Source organism: Clinocottus analis, unplaced genomic scaffold (assembly GCF_023055335.1).
Source record: "Clinocottus analis isolate CAN_PGR_092001 unplaced genomic scaffold, fCliAna1.0.p SCAF_9, whole genome shotgun sequence".
NCBI lineage: Eukaryota > Metazoa > Chordata > Actinopteri > Perciformes > Cottidae > Clinocottus > Clinocottus analis.
The window spans coordinates 20,753,043-20,778,689 of NW_027176251.1; the positions used below are offsets into that span (position 1 = coordinate 20,753,043).

At 48.7% G+C, this 25,647-nt stretch overlaps 3 protein-coding genes across 6 annotated transcripts in view; 2 read left to right on the forward strand and 1 right to left on the reverse strand.

The window, feature by feature from the left end:
- cep192 (centrosomal protein 192) overlaps window positions 1-6,706 on the reverse strand; it is a 32,130-nt gene extending 25,424 nt beyond the window's left edge. The window contains exons 1-9 of the mRNA XM_068569813.1: window positions 6,318-6,706; window positions 6,047-6,097; window positions 5,810-5,956; window positions 5,338-5,549; window positions 4,878-4,976; window positions 4,635-4,775; window positions 4,354-4,508; window positions 3,252-3,405; window positions 1,506-1,670 (exon numbers count right to left, since the gene is read on the reverse strand). Of these exons, the coding sequence (XP_068425914.1) occupies window positions 1,506-1,670; window positions 3,252-3,405; window positions 4,354-4,508; window positions 4,635-4,775; window positions 4,878-4,976; window positions 5,338-5,549; window positions 5,810-5,956; window positions 6,047-6,097; window positions 6,318-6,428 (1,235 nt within the window). The 5' untranslated portion in view covers window positions 6,429-6,706. The remainder of the gene's footprint in view (window positions 1-1,505; window positions 1,671-3,251; window positions 3,406-4,353; window positions 4,509-4,634; window positions 4,776-4,877; window positions 4,977-5,337; window positions 5,550-5,809; window positions 5,957-6,046; window positions 6,098-6,317) is intronic.
- Window positions 6,561-13,350, forward strand: ptpn2a (protein tyrosine phosphatase non-receptor type 2a). 4 transcript variants are annotated; one of them, XM_068570593.1, is made up of 12 exons: window positions 6,561-6,642; window positions 6,778-6,873; window positions 7,168-7,257; window positions 7,362-7,443; window positions 8,553-8,643; window positions 8,747-8,847; window positions 8,959-9,057; window positions 9,748-9,885; window positions 10,292-10,501; window positions 10,734-10,880; window positions 11,760-11,974; window positions 12,087-13,350. In XM_068570593.1, exons 4-12 carry the CDS (start codon window positions 7,387-7,389, stop codon window positions 12,274-12,276), a joined length of 1,248 nt encoding a protein of 415 aa, XP_068426694.1. In that variant the 5' UTR covers window positions 6,561-6,642; window positions 6,778-6,873; window positions 7,168-7,257; window positions 7,362-7,386; the 3' UTR covers window positions 12,277-13,350. The 4 variants fall into 4 exon arrangements, with proteins under 4 accessions (XP_068426694.1, XP_068426693.1, XP_068426695.1 ...); XM_068570592.1 differs by having other exon boundaries at window positions 6,563-6,820; XM_068570594.1 differs by having other exon boundaries at window positions 6,563-6,815.
- Window positions 13,351-14,291: 941 nt separating this feature from the next.
- cep76 (centrosomal protein 76) lies at window positions 14,292-21,219 on the forward strand. The gene is made up of 13 exons (XM_068570042.1): window positions 14,292-14,788; window positions 15,229-15,384; window positions 15,565-15,649; window positions 15,742-15,966; window positions 16,060-16,245; window positions 16,981-17,078; window positions 17,198-17,326; window positions 17,579-17,767; window positions 19,061-19,227; window positions 19,740-19,899; window positions 20,185-20,358; window positions 20,492-20,709; window positions 20,912-21,219. The coding sequence occupies exons 1-13, from the start codon at window positions 14,726-14,728 to the stop codon at window positions 21,048-21,050; spliced, it is 1,989 nt and encodes a 662-aa protein (XP_068426143.1). The 5' UTR covers window positions 14,292-14,725; the 3' UTR covers window positions 21,051-21,219.
- Window positions 21,220-25,647: the final 4,428 nt, after the last annotated feature.

Sequence of the window (25,647 nt, forward strand, 5' to 3'; positions counted from 1 at the left end):
GTCAAGAGAGACAGGTCAGTGGACAAGAGAGACGGGTCAATGGGTCAAGAGAGACGGGTCGGGGGGACAAGTGAGAACGTCACAGCTGTCCAGGAAACTCGTCCAAACTAAGGGACGTTAACGGCCAACTTAACTTCGCTCGGTTAGCTCAAGTGCTAAAAACAAGGGGGGTGCTAACTAACTCTTGACTCCATTAGTTAGTTGTTGCAGCACTAGTTACAGACACAGAGAAGTTACCCTGCGTGCCTCATGACTTGCAGAGAGCTCATAACACCCGGGCCCGCTTCTAACCCACCGGCGCGGAACCAGAACCGCAGTTGGACTTGTACTCACGTCCGACCCTTCAGGAGCTCCAGGAGACCGCCGAGAGCCCGGGTCCGGTCCAACCCGAGTCGCGTGTCTCAGAACCGGGGCGGTCACGTCGTTAAGTTCCTAAAGTTCTTCTTGTTAAGTTCTTCCTCAGTCGTTTCTTCCTGAAAGGAGGCGCGACCGACCAACAGAACAACTAACTGCTCGGAGAACACAAGCGGCGCCCAGAAGCCACAGGAAGCCCGCGTGAGCGTCCATGTCACGTGGGCGGGACTTAACCAATTTAAACCGCTGTGATTGGACAACACAACTGGGGAGGAGGGCATTATCCATCCCGATAGGCTGGAGTTCACGTCACTCCGTCAGACTTTTAGACACTTTGGACTGTTTTGGCAGCGGCCCATCGCTGCATCCATGGAGCGTTTGTCCTCACGAGCATGAATGGAGGGGGGCGGCTTATTTTTAGCCCGCAACTACAATTTAATGGCGATATAAAATATAGAAATATACAACAAACTGTGGAAATCCAGTATTGGGTTGAAACGAGTTGAAGTTAAGTGTTTGGATCTCTACCATACAGAGGAACATCAAACTAATAAGGACAGTATATTAGTTACCGAAGTTTGATTGGATTAAGACCCCCAACAGCTGAGGAAGTGCTTTCCAATTCTGATGTACCAACGCGAGTGAGCCATGACATTAAATGAACAAATGACATAACGTGTATTTACCTTCATGAGAGGAAAGCTGAGAGAAGACATTTGTTTCCCCCAAAATAGTAATAAAAAAATATATATATACATATTATTCATAAAGTTTCAACAACAAATGGGACCTTTTCACCTAGCTCAGCATCCAGAAAAGTTTAGTGCACACATTTCCAACAACAGAATTGTTTCCACGTGGTGTCATCACTAATGAGGAACACTGCCGACTCCTGTGTTGAAGGAACACCAGTTAAAAATAACAATCTTATCTTGTGCTGTTTATTCCAACTTCCACCACGTGTGCTTTTATACCAGCGTAAGCGCTGAGCAACAGCACTTCCCTCTGCAGACACCGGCCATCTAGAGGCTTAACATGTCACAAAATCTCCATAAAGGAAAAAAAGACCACCACATTTAGAAAACAGAATCTTTATTAGAAATGAAGGCACTTGTTTGGGTCCCGCCCCTCCCCCTCCCGTCTACAGTCACAGTCCCTCAGCCTCCGGTAAGGGCAGCAGGGCTCTAGAGTAGAGTCTGTGAGGAGCAGCCTGCTGCTGAGGCTCAGCGTCACAGTGCTCTATGAGCGACGAGGGAGGCAGCAGGTGACCACACCTCGTCCCCGCTCTGGGAGGATCCAGAGGCGGGAAGAAATACCTGAAGCAACAAACAAAAAAATGGATGGACAGACAAACGGACAACAAACACGCAGGACAGTGGGAAGACGAAGACGATGGAACAGGGGGGGGAAATGTCAAAATGAAGTAGAGATTTAAAAAAGGATGCACGTATGCTTCAGAAAACAAAATAAAAGAGGGGAGAATGACAGAGTTGAAGTGTTATTCTATAAAAAAGGTGGACGTGTGAATGGTTATTTAACAAACATGTTGGAATCAAGACAACGTGGAAGCTGTGGCCAAACAGAACCGTGCAGGTTTTAATTCCATAACAGACCTCTTAACCAGTCAGTACTCAGCTAGGACATGACACATCTTCAATGCATTGACACACGAGGCAGCTGCTGCAGAGGAGACTAGTAATACGCAGGATGCTGGTATGTCTTTGGAGAGGTCAGCTGCCGCTGGGGTGGGGCAAAGGGAGCTCTCTTGACAATCCTGCATGCAACAAGCAGTACAACACCACATTACTTCAAACAAGCCCACTCCAAACAGGTGGAATGCAAGAAAACCTTTTATACAAACTCATGTTTACAAAGACCTGGTCTACGTTTCCCTTTGGTTACGGTGAGGAGGCGACAGGTCTTGTGTTACTACGGTTGAAGGGTGACTCGGGTTAAACAACTGCAAAGGTTTTGTTGAGTTAAGAGGGTGTTAAAGTTGAACATAAATACAGCCACGTATTGACTCAGTTTCACACTTAACGTTGTTTTATCCCACATAAAATATGAATTTATTTGTAAAACAATATTTAGCTGAACCTGTAGCAGATGAAGAGTCAGAAAGTCAACAGGAAGTGGGCCACTTAAGGCTACTAGTCACCCGGTAACATGAGTCCACTGAACTGAGAGGTGAGTTTTATTTCTTATGAATTCAACGTTTCATTTGTAAAAGAAAGGCCACTATCTCTTCTTTTGACAAGTTCTCTCTTAACGTCAGTGGCTGTATTCATACCCGCATTCATACTCAAAGCTCATGTGTTATGACAGTTAATGAGCTCCATTCACGCTGTCCTTCTGCTCAGCAAAGAGTTTGGCATTACTTGCTCAGGGATGCATTGCAATTGAAGAGTGACTGAGCTTTGATGTATTGGCTCTTCTCAGGATGGGTATCGAGTTGTAGGCCTTTAAGCGGATCAGATTTCTCAATATTTACAAAACACCACAATGGTTCTGCTGCAACTCCCAACATATGAATTTGAAATAATCGTCACATATCAAATGTTATATAAAAGTGGTTTATTTTATAGTATGGTTAGCGCTAACACTGACAACACAAAGTGTGATCTACTCTTGCATGCATCTGTACAAGTCAAGAGGAAATCACTTAATTCATAAAAAAAAAAAAAAAACACACAGACAATAAACACACAGCACATCCAAGTCCGCGGGCTCGGAAGCCAAGCTCTTTGCATGAGTGCATCGTGGGGTCAGTGTGGGGCGCAGGAGGCGAGTCAGTGAGCGGCTGCAGTCCCGGTCAGTGCGAGGCATGAGAAAGCTGTCAGTTCCGACCGGCTCGGCCCGGGCAGGGTGAGTGGCGGCGGACGCACCACGCCACCTACCTGCCTGCAGACGTCCCATTCAGGGCGTTCTGGGAGGTCTGGACCGAGGAGCCCACCACGGTGCTCATGGCTGTGGGCTGACCGGAGGAGCCGGTGAGAGGGCTGCCGTCCCCTTTCAGGATGCCTGTGCACTTCCAGTTGTCCATGTAGTTTGCTGCAGAGGGAACGCGGGAGGCAAAGTAAGAGCTCACGCTGCAACAGGATCACTTCATCCACAAAGCAGATGGTCGCCCTCATTGCGCCATTTTCTTTCTTTTACATGACACATGTATAGTGTGACAGAGGAGAAGGAGCCACGGCACCGCGACGACAATCATCATGCAATTAATGAATGATTACGAGGAGCTGTTGGTTGTGTGTCGAGAGACGGCCAGTCTATGCAAAGACAGGGCTTTTATTATATTTGTTGCCCAATGCTTTAAACTATTTATCTATTTCCTTGCAGCCATGCATGTGGGCAAATTCAGTTTTTATGTGCCGTCGCTGGAATTTGATGCGATCGTTGCACGTTTTGTAGCCGTTTCCCTTCAATATAAAAGGAAAATCCTTGAAGTTAGATTTTAGTCCTTATGTTTCATTTAACAATGCTAACAAAGTAAAGTGCAATATAAGAAAACAATTACACAAGTTTGACTTTTCTTTTTCCAAACCTGACTGTTTTACTCATGACTGAACAGAACAGTGTGTGTGTGTGTGTGTGTGACTGTACCTGTTGTGACTCAACTTCTGCAACAGAAAGTATAAGAAAAGCTTCTGTTTCTTTAGGCAGCCGGGTGAAGTCTGACACCTAGTGGTAGAATACGGTACGGTCCCATGTTTGACTTAGTATCAAACCTTTTTTTTTTTAACACTGACCCAATTCTATTATTGTGTGCATTAAAACCACTTGGCTGAATTGAGAAAAACGTTGCCTGTTCGACCTGATAGCCAAGAGGAAGGGCCCGTAGCACATGGGCTCAAACGCTCCCTCCCAGGAGGTGTGATGAGTGATTTTTAACATGTTGCACAAAAACAAAACTAAAGCTGCAGTCCGTAGAGCCGTCGCTAACCTAAAAAGGAAGACGATGAGCAGTCGTCAACCGGAGCAACACCAAGCGCTCACCTTTCCAGAGGCGCACGCAGCCATCGTCACCAGAAGAAGCCAACAGGGTGCTGGTGATGTTCCAGCTCACACGCCACACCTGGGAGTTGTGGTTGTCAAACTGAGCCACAATCTGCACCTCTAACTTGGTGGGTCCCGTAGAGGCGCTCTCCTTCCTGTCCCAAAGGTTAGAGAATGCAGTTTACACAGTTTGTAGTTGGTAGTTTGTCATTTCTGTCTTCTAGACTTGTTTAAAGCGGTTGCTGCTGCAGAGGAGCGTGCATGTTTATGGAAATAGTCACCTCATGGGGACCAGCTTAAAGATTCGGACGTCTTTCGTCGCGATGGCGAGCACGTGGAAGGATCTCCCCAGGTTTGGGGCGAATGCGATGTCATGGACCGCGTCGGTGACAGTCATCAACGTCTCTGCTTTAGCATATTTCCTTTACAACATTGGGAACATTTTGAACAATCATTGAGTTCTTCTCTTAACTCCCATGTCATTTTTTATTGCTCATAAAAGACAACACACCTGTCGTGCCTACCTTGTGTTTTCATTATACTCATAGATCTGGACTTTCCCGCTGTACGTCACGTTGCTGTCGTCACTACCCACTGCAAACATTGGCGGGTGGGCACGAGAGCTGCGTGGTAGGAAGGACACAAGGTCGGTGTCATGTGGTCACAGTTCACATGCTCGACAGCAGAGAGTAAATCTTTTTTTGACTTGACCTTGTACAAATCATGAAATGAATTACTTCCAAAGTTAATTGTTATGTTGCATTAATTGAAGTTTTGCTTCGCCCTAAATCCTTCAACTGCACCCATCGAAACAAACTCCTCAGATCAGAGATCTTATCTTTACCCAACGCCATTTTTCTCACAATTGCCCGATCAATACTGTTTTTTATTGCAACGAGGACTGGAAATGAACAACCGGAAATCTTCTATACATTTCAATGTCACGGTATTCTTTCCCCAAACAAAGTCGCACAGCGGTCTAACCTGGAGGGGTTCCACGAGATGCAGCTGCAGCTGAGCTTGCAGGAGATCTCGTGCTGCAGGGACCACTGACTGAGGTTCATCACGTCGGGGGCTTCGTAGATCCGCACCACGCCGTCGGCGGAGCAGGTGGTCAACATCAGGCCCATGTGTTTCGGTGCGAACTTCACATCAGTCACTGAGGTTCTGCTGTCCACTAGCGTGGTTCTCTTGATCTACAAACGGAACAGCGTGGAAATAATGAATGGTATAAATATTGCTGTTGAAAGGCAGAACAGTAACTAGAGCGGGCGATACGGCCAGAATCATATATCACAATGTCGATTTCCTATCTCAATAATGTAAGTATTAGGAGACTTAAAATGGCAACCGTGGTTTCAACTTCGATAACCAGAAGCTGAGGCCAGGTCTACAGCCTGGCAACCACTTTATTTATGTTTTAAGGTTGTAGTTGAGCCGTGATGCTGGAGCTCACCCAGTGGCTCAGTCCTCTCTGTTTGTCGTTGGACTCCCCTACGATCTCTTCCCACACAGCAGCCGTCCTGTCGAAGGAGCAGGAGGCCAGAACCTGCCCGAATTCAGGGTGAGCCCAGGTCACCCTCCACACGGATCCGCTGTGTGTCTGCAGGGGAGACAATGCATCTGTGGTCAGACAAACAAGCCCCAACTCCAGTCTGAGATGTCGGGCTGTATGTGCATCCTTCCAGCTTACCTTCCAGCTAGCCGTGCAGTGCCACTCTCCATTCTCACTTTTATCCCAGACCTGAGAAAGAAGACGAGAAACAATATGAGGACGTATTTCTGAAATGATTGACTCTGTTTACAACTAATAAAACACCTTCTGCGTGACAGGTGTGTCGTTATGCACGTGCCCGCGGTGTTTGAAGCCAACTCTGCCGTGTTTACATGAGCTGCTCAGCTTTAGTTAGCCTAGCTTGAACGCTAACATGAGCTGGATAAGACGTCCCGTTATCTCATGGTACCTTCACGCTCTGGTCGCTGGAGCACGTGGCCATTCTCCGGCCGTGGAAGTCATAGGACACGTCATGAATCAGATCTTTGTGGTCCGCTGCGATGCTCCGCGCGACGAACATGGTTATACCCGGCTAGCAGCGAAAGAGCTACCTAGCTGCCTCGCAGGCCCGTCATGTGTCTAAACGTTACGAGTGCGCGCGCGCGAGCGAGTACTTATGTTTGGCGGGTGTTCGCAGTGCGCGCGCATCACGCCCGTTGACCACAGGGGGCGCACTTCACCCCATTTCACTTTACACCGGCGGGTAGATCCTGTTTTGGGTTACTTTTTAAAAGGTTTGTGTCGAAATTTGTCGTTCCGAATTGAACATCAACCAGAATATAATTTGGAATTGCATAGTGGGAAAACGGACCTATATATTGGTCCGTATATTTAAACTAAACAGTGTATACTTTATCTCTACTTCCAAGAAAACGGCCCTCCTCCTCCGTTCATCCTGGGTTGCCAGGTTTGGTCTGTATTTACCTACAACGGCACCCACTCACATTGAACACTTTGGACAAGAGGTCAATAGCAGAAGTGTTTGTCAAATGTTTATTTTGTATTGTGCGCTACTTTATTTGACATTCTAATCATGTCATGTGTATATTGTAGAAACATAATAATAATATAAACAATAATTTGGGTTGAACAAACTAGCTTTCAGAATGCCATAGTTTAATGCACATATCAATGTTTATTTATATATATATATATATATATATATATATATATATATATATATATATATCATAATAATAAAACACCAACAATACGTTTATTACAGCACTATATGATACACTTTTTTTTATTTTTGGCAGGTTGACAAAAGCCCACAACTGGCAACCCAAGTCCGTCAGCGTGCAGCAGTATTGTGCCGGAGCAGCAGACTCCCCGCAGGGATCCCCAGGGTGACACACACACACACACAAACACACACACACACGGCGGCTCACATGGCGGACACAAAGGAGTGACTGGGTGAACGTCGCTGTAAACACTCCGTGATCCCCAGCGAGGGTCTCGGGAGCCGCGCCGCGATGGAGGGCGCGTTTGAGGAGATCGACTCGTCCGGGAGATGGCAGAACCTGTTCAACGTGAGTCTGGACCCGGGGCCTCCCGGCGGCCCCCGGGACCGCTTCCCCGGGGTCTGGGTGCTGGGACTCTGTTACTCGGGCTTAACGTACAATCCTCAGCGGGTAGAGGTCGTGCTTAGGGCTCGGAGCTAGGACGGAGGAGTCGTGCTTAGTGCACATAGCTAGGACGGAGGAGAACTAGCGGCTAGGAGTCCGTGACTTCCGTAGCGAGGACGCGTGCAGCTCGGTGTCTCTCAGCGGGCTGGTGACGTCAGCGCAGTTTCTGAGAACTCGTCAGGACTTCCAGAGAAACGCGCGTGTGTTTCCCCGCCAGCTGGACGCGCGTTAGCCGGGCACAGTGCTGCTACAGGCGGCGGGGCTCAGGACACGGCCCCCTGCTGGGACAGGCGCAGGAACACCCGGTCCAGCTCTGAAACGGGTCCCCGCAAACAACCCCGTAGTTTAGACACGGTTACACGGCACATGGGACATGTATTTTAATACATGTAAAATAATACTAGAAATCAAAGTAATGATGATGTTGTGAGCCATGTGTACTGTTCAGGGTGAAACTGCTTCCTGTTAAACTCTAGTTAGTTTGGTTTGTTTTGCTTTTGTTTGTTTAATAGTGAAATATTTCCTCTTTATCGCATAAAAGGAAAGACACAGCAAACGTATTGTCCAGTGAACAAGAAGTGCACCTCAACACATCTGACAGATAACGATCAGAACCGTTTACAGTCAGATGGTGAAGTACAGCTGTGAGTGTGTGAGCTGAAGCTGTAGACTACAGTCTGCCTCTACAGTATGAAGGCACGGATGCTGATGGCCTTCCTCATTTACTAGTTAACTTAACGGTTAAAGTTGGTCAGGTTTATGTGCCTGTGCATCAGTATACTTCAGTTCTCCGTCCCTTCAGGCCCAATATAACTGATATAACAATGTAATCACTGAAACTTGTGTGTCCCGTGAGGGCTATTGTACCCTGAACACCTCATAAGCTACAACCATAGCGTATGTGTGCATGCGTGTGGAATGCTCACTGTTGTTTCTCATTGTGTCATCAACACATTATGATACTCATATGTCCCCACATGTTTGTTTGTTTGTTGTTGTTTTTGGTCCGGCAGGAGATCCGTAACCAAGCCAGTGACTATTCCTACAAAGTGGCCAAACTCCCAGCGAACCGTAATCTGAACCGCTACCGAGACGTCAGCCCATGTGAGTCGCTTGTGGGAGAGAGAGAGAAGGTGTGTTCCTGCGATGGGAGCACCATCCTTGTGATTTTTAACCGCCCCGTTGTTGTTGTCTCCCCTGGTTTCAGTCGACCACAGTCGGGTCAAACTGGAAAACTCAGAAAATGACTACATCAACGCCAGTCTGGTGATGGTGGAAGAAGCCCAGCGAGCCTACATTCTCTGTCAGGTACGACTCCAGCAGCGCCAATGCACCCGGGAGAGATGTGGAGGAGGATGTGCAGGACTTCACCCTGAGGCTTTGTGAGCTTCTGATATATTTGTTTCTTCTGGTCCACAGGGGCCGTTGAGGAACACCTGTGGTCACTTCTGGCTGATGATTTGGGAGCAGGGGTCCAAAGCCGTTATAATGCTCAACCGAGTCATTGAGAAGGGATCTGTGAGTAGATCTGTGCTGTTGTTGTTTGCAGGTGTCAGCTCTTCAGCGTATAGGCTGTGGATGTTCTTTCTACATTGTCTATGATAGTTAGATTCTGTCATTCTAAAGTCTACTACCAGTTTTCTGGATTTCTGTTTTTGCTATCAAAGTAAAACCTGCTTCTCCTGGTCCTCTCTTGAGCTCTTCATCATTCTGCTTCATCGGTATCTGGGCATCTCCCACCATAACAACCAGACTGATGCATAGCACTGCAGATAAAAGACCAATGTTGTAATGTTGAGTTATGTATTTTTGGGGTTGAACTGTTTCTTTAAGGCGAGCACCTTCAGCTGGTAAAAGGAGCACAAACAGCAAACAGGCTTCAGGAGCCACCTCACAGCGTGCAGACGCTCGTCAGGGTGGCAGTGCATTGTGGGAGCTGCTTATTTATGACTTGTGGTAAACAAGCTGCCAAGTCCTCTCCGGTTCAGTCTCACAGCACGATTGATCCTGGGGGAAGTAACCTGATGCAAAGGGTGATTGGTTCTCAGTGCGTTCCTTTACATTGTGAAGCCTTTCTTGATGAAGAGGGATTTCCTGAGTTTCTGCAATGTTCTTGGGAATGAAGTCTGTGATTCATCCTCAATCAAAGCGCGTTTATGCCGCAGGACTTTCTTATCGAAGTCCACTCATTCAGTTGTGTCTCAACAGGAAAAGTGTGCACAGTACTGGCCCACCACCGAGGAGCTGCAGATGTCCTTCACGGACACGGGGTTCGTTGTCCGGCTGCTTTCAGAGGAGGACCAGTCCTACTACACCATCCGAGTGCTGGAACTGCAGAACACAGTGGTGAGCCAATAATGTTTAAACGTTTTTAATGCAGAATAGTTTGAGTGGTATTTAGTGTCTCGTGCAGGAGCAGCGAGGGCGGCAGATGGCTCTGAGAGTGTGTTCAAGCCGTCTCTGCTGGTGTTATCCTGCGTGGTCGTAGCTGTTGGGAAGCCCAGTATATACCTGTCACGGCCCTCAACATGTTTAAGCTGTCGCCTCTGTTTTATTGAGGAGTAGTTCCCTCTGCATGCGGTCTGGCTAATGGGCTGACAGAAGTCACATGAAACAGACGAGTGTAGCCACAGCTGGATTCTCCACCTCTGGAGATGACAAGTGTTCTGTTCGGGTCGGGGTGTGTTACCAAGTGACAAACCAGTCACGCAGAACTCTTGTCTCCTCAACATGTCCTGACATGTCGCTGCAGACGGGGGAGTCCAGGGAGCTCTACCACTTTCACTACACCACCTGGCCGGACTTCGGCGTCCCGGAGTCCCCTGCCTCCTTCCTCAACTTCCTCTTCAAGGTCCGGGAGTCCGGCTCGCTGGGGCCAGAGCACGGGCCCTCGGTGGTGCACTGCAGCGCCGGGATCGGCCGCTCGGGAACCCTCGCCCTGGTGGACACCTGTCTGGTGCTGGTGAGGACGGGACGGGGTTCTGGGGGAAGTAAACCGTTCAAAGAAAGTTAAACCAATAGGTTGTGTTCAATGTAAACGTGCCTGAATGGAGGAAGTGGAGCCAGAGAGAGCACAGAGAAGTACTCACATCCTTTTAACTCCAGTAAAAGCAGTGTGATAATGTAGAAATGCCCCGTAGTCGGATCCTCTTTCGATTCTCTCTGTACCTTCAACATGTGGCTGTGCTCTGTAGATGGACCGGAGGGAGACCCCGTCGTCGGTGGACGTCCAGAAGGTGCTGCTGGACATGAGGGAGTACCGCATGGGCCTGATCCAGACCCCGGACCAGCTCCGCTTCTCCTACATGGCCGTCATCGAGGGAGCCAAGCTCATGCCGGCGGTAAACTAACATCTTAAACCAGATTAAACTGAAGTTTAACTTGAAATCCAGCCACTACATGACCCAGTATTAGCTTCACATTCAGCCTTTAGGGGATTGATTAACCCTTTTGAGATGGATTGAGCAAAATAATCAAATTCCTCAAAGAAAGTTGAGGAAGGGACTCGACCGGTTGAGTTTAAATCATATTTAACTTGTTGCTGTTTATTGGTTGAACACGTTTTCTCTGCCGAGTGGACACGAGGAGCTCGCTAGCTGTAAGGTCTTGTTCACACAGCGGCCCAGAGGGACAGCTCCCCTCCTCTGACGGGACATGGCGGCACGCTCGTTGCCATTTCTTTTAGCAACAGAATCTGGAGTTCTTCATCTTAAACCCTAGTTTTGCAAAACTCTGATGACAACTAATATGAGATGAAATGAATCCTTGTCGTTGCAACCGCCCCTAAAGACAGGCGTTGTCATGCTTTTCCTTTTTTTTTTTTATTATTACTTTGAAACCATAATCAGTATCAGTATCATTATGCAACTGAGCAATCAGCCGGCACACCTCCTACTTCCATTGTTCCCTCTACTTCCTCCTGATAATGTCTTCAAAGCAAAATGCCACAATGCCTCCATTTCTCTTTTTGTTTTGGACCCGCAGCCTCGTACCTCATGGACACGATGTGTGACAACTCAAAGGTCTTTCTATTTGAATGTTGCTGCTCTGCCTTTGAGACACCCTTAAAGCGAGTTCAGCTATTCTCAGCGTCCAGTCAGTTGATTAAAGTTGTATAAACACAAAGTTGAACTTGGTCAACTGGGAACAGGTGTTTCGGTCCAGAGGCGTTCTCTCAGCTCGGTCCTCTCCGTCATGACCGTGCGTCTCTGTGTTTGCAGCCCAACCAGCAGAGGGAGATGTCCAGAGACAAGCTTGAGCCAAACCTTCCCCCTACTCCAACCCCGCCACCGCCTCCCCCCCGGCCTCACCTCAACGACGGCGTGCCCAACGGTCAGCCGGGACCCCGTCTGGAGCCCCAAGCCGCCTCGGGGGCAATGCTGTTGGCGGAGGAGCCGGATGACCCGGACCGCGACGCGGCAAAGGACTCGGGGCTGTAAGTAGCCAGCTCGCCGTCAGCGCTTCGGACCCCAGAGGAAGCGGTCTCTGACCCCTCATGACAGTTCCACTTACCGACCACTTACCCGCTAACCGGCTCTTTCTTTCAGTGTCAGAAAGCGCCACCGCGAGGAGAGGATCGCCAGCACCTCGCAGAAGGTCCAGCAGATGAAACAGAGACTGAACCACTCGGAGAGGAAGCGAGACCAGTGGCTGTACTGGAGGCCCATCCTGCTCAACGTCGGCGCCGGGGCAGCCGTGGCCGTGGGCCTGCTGGTGTGCTGGATGTACGCCCAGTGAACACGCACTGAAAGGAGAAGAAGAAACAACAAAAACCCGGACTCCTATTTTGCACCAGTACCTGGGATTAGGTACTCCCCCAAGTAGACTAGATGGTAACACGAGCATTACAGAGGGTATTTATTTCTTAAGGTCAACAATTGCGGGAGCGCTAGATCAAAGTGTGTGTGTGCGTGTGCGTGCGTGTGTGTTTTCCATGTTAAGATCTTAACAAAGAAAAACAAATGAGTAACATCTCAGGATCTTGGTGCCAGCACGATTCCCTTCTCTCCTCACTGAATGTACTGAAGCCCAGAGACGCGCTCTGAGAGCAAACCTGCAGTGCAAAGCAAGAGAAACATAATAACTCTGACGCGTTTAGTTCATTTCCTTATCTGTAACGGTCAGGTGCGTGGCAATCGAACCTTTAACATTTCAAATAACTGACTGTCCATCCCATCATCAGAGCCCAGAGCCAAATAGTTGCTTTTTCTGCAATGAAATGTGCACATCTTGCACTCATTTAGAGGTTTTTCCAGAGCACGACTCGTTCTTCCACTCACATTTAGCAGGGCATCCCAATACGGCCAGATATATATTTTTGTGTGACTGGATACTTCATGCAGAGCTGCCCTGCTGGTGTTTGAAACCTCTTCTTTCTGTTATACAAGCACCTTCTTTTCATACATTTTGGTTGTTGTGTTCATGGTTAATGCCCGTCACTGCTTAGTGCGTGTCTGTGCCCACTGGATGGGTTCATGTGTGTACTTTCAGGTGTATTTTCTTTGTAGGAAAACCAAAGTAAAGGTGTCCCTAACCACAAGGCAGGTTGTTAAATGCTTAAATATTGTCCTGGAATGTGTTTTTCCGTTGAAATCTCTTAAACATAACTGACACAAAACTGGCGTGTGTCTTTTTAATTTGAACACACAGAAGTGGCGAAAAAATAGTGAATTGACAGAGACCAATCTAAAGCTATAGTAGTGCAATGGAGGAGTTGGAGCAGAGCACCTTGGGGTGCAGTGAGGAGATCAGGAGATGTTCGCTGGTTGAAGATAGCTTTAAATGTGCCTTGAAGTGAATCAGATGGAAAAGGGTGCGCTCCAAGGCGTCCTAGCGTGATCAGATAAAGGTGTATGAGAGTGTCACTAACATGAGTAACACGCCAGCGCCCTATTGGCCGGTTAGCAACTTGAGGTGTGATGCAGGGAGCGGCATCCAGAGTCGATTGTACACCGAGTGTGTCATGAGCCTGAACTGACCCCTGAAGGGGAGGCGGGACATGGCTCTGGCTCGTTGAACCCAGGAGAGAAGCGTTTGACCGTAACATTCCATTCATTGTAGTTTTTCCACACTCAGATTCCCGTGGGAGTTTTTTTGTACACTGCTAAAAGCTTCAGTGAGAACATGATGGAGTGTTTTCTTGAAAGAGGGAAAAAAGAGCAAACAAAACATGAAATACTTCCTAAAAATAAAACATTCATCCTTTTTTTGTTTTGTTACCAATCCGCTCTTGTCCGCGTGTTCTTTCTTGTGTCAGTAAACCACAGCGCTGCTGGGATCCAGTCCTAGAGGCTCCAAGAGGCCTGTGTGGAGAAGGAAGTACTGTATTTCTTGTATTTACTGTCCTCTCCTCTTTTTGAGTAAATAATATTAATATAAGTTATATATATTAAAGAGCAAAACAATCTGAATTGTCTGCATAGTATAAACCTAGTTGATGTATTATTAAATAACTTGTAAAAAAGACAACAAAGGACTACAAAGGGGTCCTTTAACGGTTGTTGCCGCACACGAGTCAACAAGGCGATGAAAACAATGCCTGACTAAAAGTAATATATTTATTCAAACTCATTTAAATTAGACCTACCCTAGAATAAAGGGGACGTCTATCTATATCCCACTCGACCTACAATACCTCGTCCCAGGTCAACATAGTCGAAGACAACAACGTTGACAACAGGACGCCGTCAGGCATCCGCGGGGGCGCGCCCGCATTCCCGCTCGCTTTGTGAACACTGCCAGGCACCAGAAAGTGTACAACATGTCGCCAAAAGCTGTACGAGATACAGCTCAGAAAGGAGTTGCATACTGGGAGGAATGGAGCTAAAGAATATACTAGAGTGTGGATCAGATTAAGCGGGGAAGAACGTGCTTGACCAAGTTTTTGCGAGCAACAGGACTGATGGGGAAAGTGTTGGCGTTGGGAACCGGAAGATGGCAGTAATGCAACTGAACGGATGCAAGCTGCCGTTAAAAAACACAGAAGAAGAAGAAGAAGACGTTCCCGCTCGCTCTACCGCCACAGTTCAAACTGGCGGTTGTGTGTTTCTGGTGGTTGTCATCCACGGGCTGTCACACAAAGTGTATTATGTTACAGAGGACAACATGTTTACCGGGAGAGAATATTGCCTCAACACCAGAGTAACGTGTGTGACAGGGCGCTGCCGCTAACGGAGCTCCGGCTGAGATGTCTCTGCCGCCAGAGAAAGCGTCCGAGCTGAAGCGGCTCATCCACAACCATCTGCTCCAGGTGAGCCATCTTAACCCGTGACCTGTACGGAAGTAAACATGTCACTTTGTGCTCCAGGTGAGCCACCGGAACCCGTTACCAGTACGGAAGTAAACATGTCTCTTTGTGCGCCGCTGTGCCGGAGAGGCTTTAATACTCCTCCTGGGTTTTCCTTAAGGGAAAAACACATATACGCCAAACGCCATTTGAACATATAGCAAATTAAAGTCCAAATGCCTATTTAAGAAGAGTACACATTATGCATCCCGTTTAAAGGTCTGGCACCACGACACATAGTCTTTTATGAAGTTCGGCTGAATCAAATAAGTATATGGTGGCATTGTTTACCACGGTTTGGTTGGTGTCTTCAAGCTGTCAGCCTGTGCAGCCTCCAGAGGTCTACAGAGGTTATCAGTGTAGTGTTGTTGTTGTGGTGTTTACCCGGTCTCTGTGGTCCCCAGATGGACATCCACGGGAGGATCCGAGAGGTGCTGGCTGAGACTGTGAAGCAGGACCAGGGCGAGACACAAGGAGCCCTGTCTGAGACGGACCTCCTGCGCGCTCTGCAGCGCAGGGGCATCATCGAGGATGTGATGAAGGACCTGCACTTCACCCAGGTCGGCCCACACGCAGCGAGGCGATTGCATCGATTCATTTGATTTAAAAGTGTGCAAATAACACAACTTTCTTCAATAATTTTACTAATTTGAAACAAGTTCTCAATGGTACAGATTGGTATGAATTCAATCCCAAGTTGACGGTTTTGGTGTTCGTGTCATGTTGGTTTGCTCTGGTAGGAAGGCACAGCCGATGCAGGAACCGGGCCCCCTCCAAAGCCGGCCACTCACTTTGTAGACAAGAACATCACTCCACTGAAGAAGAGTAAGTCCAACTAAGCCAGCTGAATATTTCATTTCTCTCAAGTTGTCCTTCTTAATGTGTGAGCGGTTAATTGATTCTTTTCATCCTCTCAGCCGGTGTCAACCCATCCAGGCGGCACTTGTATGTGCAAGTGCTCGGCGGTAAAGCCTTCCTGGAGCACCTCCAGGAGCCAGAGCCTCTACCCGGGCAGGTGTGCTCTACATTGACGCTGTACCTGCACTTCCGCAGCCAGAGGTTCCGCTCCAAGCCGGTGCCGTGCGCCTGCGACCCCGACCTAAAGGAGGGCTTCCTCCTAGAGGTCACCAGAGACGGCTCAGGTCCGTCAGTCAGTTCTCATGTTGCTGCTTCATTTGTAATCTGTTATCATCTGTACTTAGTTTGTGACTAAATCATTTGTTGGGTTCCCATAGGCGAGGGCAGCAAAATGGCAGACGCGACCGCCATGCTGTCCCTGTGTGACCCGGTTCACCTGGTGCTGATCCGGACGGACACCTCGGGCGAGACGGCTTTGGTCTCGTCCTACTTCCTGGACTGGAGGACGGTCCTCTGCTCGCCCGGCGGGAAGACCTGCTTTGCCGTGGAGCTAATGGGAGTCGGTGAGGCGTCGGTGGTTCTGCTGCCGTGAACACGCGAGTGACGGCGTGAAGCTGAATTATTAATGTGCTTTAAAACTTTCTATGGCGAGGAGCGAAGAACGAATGATGCAGCTCTTTGTGGAGGCGAGGAGCGAAGAACGAATGATGCAGCTCTTTGTGGAGGCGAGGAGCTCATTGTGTGTGATTGCCCAGCTCACACGGATGTAGAACAGTACCCATTAAATACTGAAACAACATTACATTTACAAAGACTTTCTCCTCTGGGGTCAGACAATATGAACATCAGATCATCTGGACAAAATGATTGCTTAAAACTCTAAAACATAGTGCATTTTGTTCTCTCTTTCATGAATATAGAGCTCACTATCAGTTTCATGTATTCTAACCTATAAATCCTGGTTTCTGATCGTCCCAACACTCAATGAAACGTTTGTGTTTTTTACAGTCAAACTATTCAGTTTGATGTTGTTACAGTGGAATGTTGGTTCCTGGCTGGTGACCCAAAAACCATTCAAAACATCTTCCAACCCACAGCATGTAGATCTCTGTAGTATTACCAATAAAGGGAAGAAAAAAACAAAGAAACCAATACTGTGCAATTCTAGCAGTTCTCTCTGTGCACCACCATCAGTCGGCATATGCAGAAGTGTATGTTTTTGCCACAGAAAAACGTCTGTGGTTTGTTCATAAGTGTTGTGGCAAGTTACCAGCGTGTGTGTGTGTGTGTGTGTCCAGGAAGTGAATGCAAAGTCCCGGCCGGTGTTCTGACCATCAGTCTGGAGCTCCTCCCTCCTCTCACGGAGCCTCTGAGCGCCGCCGTCGTCAGCACTCAGGTGACTGCGTCCTCCATGCTGGGGCCCGTCCGTCTTCCTCAGAGCCGGTGTGGCGGCCGTCGTGTGAGGAAACAAAGCTCCGTGAGGAGTAACCGATGCTCTGTGTGCTCCTCGTTCAGCAATCACTGGAGAGGCACCGGACGGCAGAGAAGGAGAGGCTCTTCCTGGTTTATGCCAAACAGTGGTGGAGGGAGTTCCTGCAGATACGGCCGTCCAACCAATCCAAAATGGTCAAGATCTTTGCCCAGGTCCGTCTAAAACTACTTATGTCACATGCTTCTGGGTACTTAGACTCAAGTGTGTGTGTATGTGTTTATATGCAGACATATAAATATGCAGACATTGCTTATGGAGTTAAAAACAACCTACATATTAGTTTCCCTCGTCTAGTGTGTTCGTGGTTTGGGAAGAGGACTTCTCATATTCACAACCCGTTTAGGAATTATTGAATCCTGAACTCACGGACTTCCTATCTGCTCCAACCGTGTCTGTGTCTGCAGGACGAGAACGGCGTCAACAGGCCGGCGTGTTCTTACGTGCGCGTCCTGCGGGCGGGGCGGCTGCTGGAGAGCCCCCGCCAGGCGGCCCGCTTCGTCAGCCTGCTGGCCCACGAGAAGGCCCCGGTGGTGGGGGGCGGAGCCAAGCAGGAGCAGTGGTGCAGCTTGCTGGCTTTCCTGTGTAGAGGGAAGGTAAGGAGAACGGGAACAGAGGCGGACTCATCTCTCTGCCTGTGGTGCCTTCTGCTAACTGAAGCTAACGGCTTAGCCATGTCCGCTAGCAGAAGCTATTAGCTACGTTCAACACCAGCACATACAGCATCAGAGACATAGAGATCACGGAATAGATTCAGTTACACTTTTTTTAATCGTCTGTAATTCATTCTGTTTCTGAAGACGTGTGCTGAAAGATGAGATGAAGGGAACGCTGTGAAAAGAATCACGATCGCTAATAGTGAATGCGTGGTGTCATGAAAACTCTTGCAACACAATCTGCGTCAAATGGAAGGAGGAAGTGTCGCTCAGCGCCTCCTCATGTGAGCGAGCAGACGAGTTATTCATCAGGATCATAAACTGGCTCAGCTGCGTTTACATTCTCTCTTCCTGAGCACAGCCGCTTGGGTCACTTCTGAGAAGAGTGATGCGTTTCCTGCGTGCTGGGTAGCGGGGGCTTTCCCAGACCACCGCAGGATGACTGTTCCCTCTCCTCCGAGCGGCTGCCAGCACACACGCAACGCAACTCTGGCAAAGTGGCCCTTGTCAGCTGTGATTTATGAGTTTCATTCCAGGGAAAATTAATTTATCCTCATCAGTCCCCAGCCTGTTCCGATGTTAGCTCTTCTGGGGAACATCTATCATTGTGACCGGCCCGGTAGCCGAGCCAGCTCCCAGCATGCAGCAGCAGCTCGGCCTCTCTACCGGGAGAGCGGGACGAGTGGACGAGGCGTTGCTCCCGCTGGGCGACCTCCAGCAGAACGTTCCTGCCCGTTCCACTCCGAGAACGAGAGGAACACGCTTCTCTTTCCTCAAGCAGAGACATGTTGAAGTGTCCAGCAGGAGGCGCTCCGCTTCACGTCAGTCTCAATACAGGGACTTGGAATATATCAATCATTCTAAAAATACATTTCAATAGTAAAGTTGAGTTATATTGGTTATAAAGTATCTGAAGAGTATTTGCGATATAAAATCAGACTATTTCATGAATAGTTGTAGTACGTTGAGATGTTAGCGCTTCAATACGCTGTCGCATTCGAGCACTGCGGTGCAGCTTTCAAGTGAAACTCGTGTATGAAAATATGTGAAGATGTACCTGAACGACGTACCTGTCGGGTCAGGAGCCTCTGAGTGGGGTTACAAGAACCCATCATGTGCTCTGGAGGTTCTGGTGCTGCCGTGAAGCAGCAGTGGCTCTCGCAGCGCTCCAGACACTGAACGCCACGTGGATGATGTCGTTCCCTCATGTCAGAGCTCTGTCCTCCTCTCCAGGGCGACTGCGAGGACCACGCCTCCCTGCTGTGCAGCCTGCTGCTGGGCTTCGGCCTGGACGCCTACGTGTGCGTGGGCACCAGAGCCAAGGGGGCGCCGCACGCCTGGGTCCTGACCCGCGGCGCCGAGGGGAGCGTCACCTTCTGGGAGAGTCTGACGGCACACAGGTCTGTTCTCTACACGCCGCTAATCAACCGCAACTCGTGGAATCCGCTTTTAATATTCATATGTTGGATACGAAGGACATTTCAGTTTTGCAACGACTCAAACTCAGAGCCAGGGTTCGTTCCTCAGTGGGACATCAGAATCTTTTTCATGGAGAAACAGTTACATGTTGGTGCTTTTTGTGAGAACACAGTGAAACGGTCCCGTATGAGCCGGAGCGCCGCAGACGTTATTATCATGTTATCTCTGACTTCATGAAGCGTTAGGGTGTCACTCCCTGGTTCTGCATGTGTTGAACAGCTTATTGTGTACAGAAAGCTCAGCTTGTCTAAAATATTTAGCTGATTTGGACATCGAGGATGAGCTCGTTGCGTACGATGAGCCACTGAGCAACAAAATGAAGGGCTGAATAAAACCGGCTGAAGGTTCTTTAATCACGCCCTGAAAACGTCATGTGCTCATGGCTTTAATATGTAGAATCTGTGTGTGATGACAGTCCCGTGTGCGTGCTCAGATACCTGCACCGGGCCATCGACCCGGAGGCTCCGCCCCTGGCCCACCAGCCCCGCCCCTCCTCCCCCTACCGCACCGTGGGCTGCGTCTTCAACCACCAGAGCTTCCTGGCCAACGGGCAGCCGTCCGACGCCGTGGAGCTCTGTGTCTTTGACTTCCAGGTAGGAGCGCGCTCTTCTTATTGACTGTAACGCGTCATGGAGCTCGTGGGCGTGGCGTTCTCTGCCGGGTCGTGTTGTTCACAGGCGTCCTCTGAAGTGAGTGTGTGATACTCTGTGAATGAAACCGGCAACGCTTCCATTCATCAGCAACTCACTGCTCAGTGCTGTTGCGTTGCCCTGCAGCGGTTGCTACAGCCCCGTGGTTCTCTTTTCCACAGGAGCAACTAAAGTACGTTGAGACCAGAGCACCAGCTCACCCCCCCCTCCCCCCTTCTGTCCCTCCAGAATCAGTCCCGGTGGAAGGCGATGAGTGACGAGGCCCTGCGGTCCGTGTGCGCCCCCGGCTCCACCGACGCTCTGCCCCCGCTGCCGCCGCTCTGCGCCCCGACTCTGGACGCCGCCGCCGCCAGCAACCAGCTGGAGCTGGAGATGCGCTTCCTGGTTTCCGAGCACAGGAAGGTAAGCGGAGCCGGTCGAGTTGCTTCCGGCCCGGGAGGTTGAGCTCACGTGCGAGTCACTGAAACGCCTCAGGACCCTTCGAGTGTGAGGTCTGCTGGTCAAAGTGTTGAGCTCGTGGCTCCTCCCCCTCCAGGACCTGCAGCTGGCGACCGTGTGGGACGACCACCTGTCCTACCTGCTGTCCTCGGCGCTGTCGGCCTACGAGCTGGAGCGCTGCACCGGCGTCTCCTGCGGCAACGAGGAGTTCCAGGACGCGGTGAGGAGGGCGGTGCCGGACGGGCACACCTTCAAGGGCTTCCCCATCCACTTCCTGCACCGCAACGCACGCAGGGCCTTCGCCACCTGCCTCAGGTGAGCCAGTGAGGGGGGGGGGGCGGCGGCATCTTTATGCTCCTTGAAGGACACCGTAGTTCTTTTAAGGTCTGATTAACATAAAGCATGAATACAGAATGGATGGAAGCGGCCGACTGAAATATCATATGTTCCCTTTGTTGCTGACGGAGAAGCAGTACTTCCTGTTCCACGCCTCGTGTCTCTTTCACTTCCTGTGCAGGTCTGCGTTCTGTGAGGAGATACTGTGTTGCCGCGGCGACCATGTGAGGCTCGCCGTCCGCGTCCGTGTGTTCGCCTACCCGGAGGACGCCTGCGCTGTGTGGCTCATGTTCGCATGTAAATACCGCTCTGTGCTCTAACCGCCGGACAGGAAGGAGGCCGCGGGCCTGGTACCACAGTACTGGTACTGGAGGAGACGACACGGGACTCGAGCTCATGTTGGTGGCGTTCGTCGTCTCTTCATCTGTACAGACACACACTTGTATTTATTTATGTATTTTTGTAAATAAAGTGAACCTTTTTTAAATATCTTTTAGAGCTTATTGAAGTCATTCTCCGGCCTTTCAAGCCTCTCTTTGGATAAAGAAAAGAACTTTGGTTCCTCTGCTTAGGTGACTGAATATTATTATTGACAGACGGGATTCATCCAGAAAGAGCGAGTGAGGACTCGTCCTCCATGACGGTGCTCAGGATGACGACATGAGGAAATAGAAAGCGAGGAAGCGTGGAATGGAAACGTCTAGATCGTTCACTTTTCATCAAATTGTTGGATTGTAACGACAAATAACAGGAGACTCACGATGTGAAGATTTAGAAAGTAAATGACCGAGTGAACGGGTCCGATGAGGTCATCATGAAGAGCTGGATGGACCTCCAGCCAGAGACCTTTCCACCAAAACCTGGAACATGTTGGGCTAAAAATCTCTCACGAAGTAAAACCTACGCGTGAAAAAGATCCGAGGCAAGAGGGTCAGAGGCGCTTCAGTGTTTAGAAACGTCAGGAGGAGACGAGCCAGTGCAGGAGGCTGCAGTACAGGAAGTCAGCTCTAGATGGCGTGTTAGGACAGCCGGTGCTCAGCCTGAGCTGCAGCTGACACGAGGTCACTGAGATCCATCACAGAGAAGCAGAACAAATGAACAATCACTAACACACACACACACACACACACACACTGCAGGGAGGACTCGGTGGAAAATTGATTATATTCAAGGTTTCAAGATATGTTTTGCTTTTCATGCCTTCAACCTGCCTTCATCCAATATACTGATTTCTGTTCTGGAAATACACACGCACACACACACGTGCTCATATTGAGTAATAAATATATAAATAAATGCTCAATTTGCATATTTAAACATTAAGATACGTTTCGTCTATTAATGAGAATATTTTAATATTCATGGTTACCTGTAGTGTTCATTAAAGTTGTAAGGTTCAGTAAGTTGCAGGTGGAGGTTTGAGTTCTCGTGTTTCACGTTGTGTTCACGTTGTGTTCTCGTTGTGTTCTCGTTGTGTTCACGTTGTGTTCACACTGTACGTCTTCCTCCTGCGAGGTGGCATCAGCTAATGAGAGTCTCATATCTGCCTTCACTTCACAGCTCGTGTCCATAACTGCATCACTTGTTATTAATGGTGTTGATTGGGAGAAATAAATATTGTCGCTCGTGGCCGACGCTGTCGTATTACTGAGCGCGTTGGTTTTATGATGCCTCGCGGTGACGACGGAGTCTCGTTGAGAAATTATTTCTGTGAGCAAAACATCTTTTGGAAAATACTTGTAGTATAAAATAAACCAGTTTACACTGAATATGAGTCAGGATTTCACTGTCTGAAGGCCAACATTATTATTATTATTATTATTAATACAATAAGCAACCTTTATAATATAAGAAAAAATACTAAATATAATATGAAAAATCCTTTTTAATGAGTAAAATAGGGACGAATGCTTTGTGCCACATATTTACACTTTAGTATATGTCAGTGTTTACAGGAATATACGTAAATATACACACACACACACACACACACACACACACACACACACACTGCTCATCCAGCAGGATAATCAGCTCATGACTGCGTGTGTCATTTTAAGCAGGATGAGTCACCGGGTCCACTTCCTGTCTCCGGTCCAGTGGTGCCCCCCCCCCCGCCCCCCTCAGGCCTGCTCTCCGTTTGCAGAAGCACCTCATTATTCTGTTGTCGGCGCGTGAACGTCCCACCACGCGGCGGCCTCTGGGCTCTGGGAGAGTTAGTGAAGGAAACGAGGAGACTAATGGCGCATCTCCTTATCAGCGCTGTTCCTCAACGTGGTAATACGTCTGCTGACAGACGCTGATGCTTCAACTCATTACTGCGCTTCAGCCATTACGGGGGAAAGCAGGGCTTTCCATTGCATTTACATTGTGTAAGTGTGTGTGTGCGTGTGTGTGTGTGTGTGTGTGCGTGTGTATTGCCATCTTTGACAGACACAGGTGGTAATTAATTAAACATATTTAAATAACAGAATGGATGTGACAGAAATTGGTAAGGAGCTCATATTCCTTGTTTTACCTCCAGATACGGTGACGACGCCCACACACACACACACACACACACACACACACACACACACTGCTCTACATGACCGGCTCTAAGATAATTGTTCAAGTACTCATTAGGGTGTACCTGTGTCTCTGCGTGCCCTCAATTATATATATATATATATATATATATATATATATATATATATATATATATATATATATATATATATATATATCATAATATATATTTGCCTGGTCTTGTACTGCCTCTCTGTCTCTCGTCTGTTTCTATTTCTGAGATGTGGATCCTGCAGCGAGGCGCAGCAGCAGAGAGGCAGCGCTGGGCATTGGAGGGGAAATGTGTTGCATGGCCCGGAGCCTAACGGGTAATAAAGTCATTAATTCAGCTGATTAAGTTGGCCTTTGGGTTAAAGAAAAATCATATCCGTCTCCCTTTGAGATTGTGACTGGGGGAAGCAGAAGAGGGAGAAGCAAAGAACAGCTAATTAGTGCTGCGAAAACAGGGCGAGGAGGGGGGGGGGGGGGCTGTGTGTGTGTGTGTGTCTGTGTGTGTGTGTGTCTGTGTGTGTGTGTGTGTCTGTGTGTGTCTGTGTCTGTGTGTGTCTGTGTGTGTGTGTGTGTGTGGTGGGGTGTTACGACTGAACTACTAATGAGGCGTGTTTGGGGTGAGGGAGTGACAAGCTCATCAAAACGCTGCTTACCAAGCGAGCCGCTTTCCCTCAAAGAGTTTGCCCGAGTACCTTTGAGCCTGGCACCAACATGTAATGATGTGAAACAAGAGAGAGAGAGAGAGAGAGAGAGAGAGAGAGAGAGAGAGAGAGAGAGAGAGAGAGAGAGAGAGAGAGAGAGAGAGAGAGAGAGAGAGGGGTGTTAGGGTCAAATGTCAGTTTGCTTCACCGTTTAATGAGCTTGTTGTTAGAATGTGAGAAGATACGGGAACGAGGAAAAGAGCAACAGGACCGTCTCTCCATCCTCGTCTCCATCCTCTTCTCCATCCTCTCCTTCATCCTCTCCTCCATCCTCTCCTTCATCCTCTCCTCCATCCTCTCCTTCATCCTCTCCTCCATCCTCTCGTCCATCCTCTCCTTCATCCTCTCCTTTATCCTCTCCCTTATCCTCGTCTCCATCCTCTTCTCCATCCTCTCCTTCATCCTCTCCTCCATCCTCTCCTCCATCCTCTTCTCCATTCTCTTCTCCATCCTCAAGCTGTTTGTCTGTTGGGTATGGATCTAAAAACCAGTGACGTTCTGTTCTCTCTCCTGACCACCAGGGGGCGACTCCTCTGGTTGTATAGAAGTCTATGCTTCATGTGTTAAAGCTGCATTCTCTCTCCTGACCACCAGGGGCGACTCCTCTGGTTGCATAGAAGTTATAGAACTTCCATGAAAGCTTCTGGACACATAAGGCTGCAGAGTTTCTAAATGAATAAAGAGAAGTTTCCCGGTCTGTATGTAAAATACATTAAAATACCTTCTGAAAGGTCAAAACCACAAAGCTAACGGCTAACAGTAAGGGTCCCATAAAATAATAAAAGTTGTCAATAAATGTAGTTTTAACTGTGCACCCATTGCCCCCCCCCCCTCCCCTTCAGCCATCCTACTTGGTACGGTCCAGATGTCATCACATTAGAAATCAAAGCAAACAAGAAACCAAAGAAGTGTAATTGAATGAAAAAATCCCAAATAGAGCAAATGATTGATCAATAAATATATCGTGCATCCTCAAAGGACATCAAACTAAACTAATCAATGAAATCAAGGGAATGTGTTTGTGGAGAAATAGAGGTGATGTGGAAAAGATTCTTTCATCCATCGAGGCCTGAAGCGACATCAACGACATCATCGCTGCACGGGATGGTCGTCCAGAGGAAAGCTGAAACCCAGTCATTTGAAATGAAGTACCGTATCTCACACACACACACACACACACACACACACACACACACACACCTGAAGGAGGAAGCTGTCGAGTCACTTCAGGTTTATTTGTCCATTCTATGAACTTTTCAAAGAGAGACTTAAAGGTAAACTCTGTTTCTCTTTCAACACTCGACCGCGATCCTTCCCTTCACCGCGGCTTTATTATCGATGAAAGTCCATTTTTATCCAAACCGCCGTGTTTCCTTCACCTCCCCGCGTGGTGGTTCAGACCGGGCCTCCGTCATCTCTGGGTCTGGGTCTCCGTCACTGTATCAAAGCCACCGCGCTGAAGGGGAGGCGGTCGCCGGGTCGCCTCTCGTGCTCTCGGCTCGCTAACGACCACCTCGCGGCCATTGGGAGCTGCCAATATGCAAAGCTGCCCCGTGTAGCTTTAATGTCCTATAGCGGGACCATAAGGACCTCCAGGGGTTAGCATCCTGTGCATCTGGTCCCATGGCAGGCACAGAGAGACTCCTTTGTCAGGCCC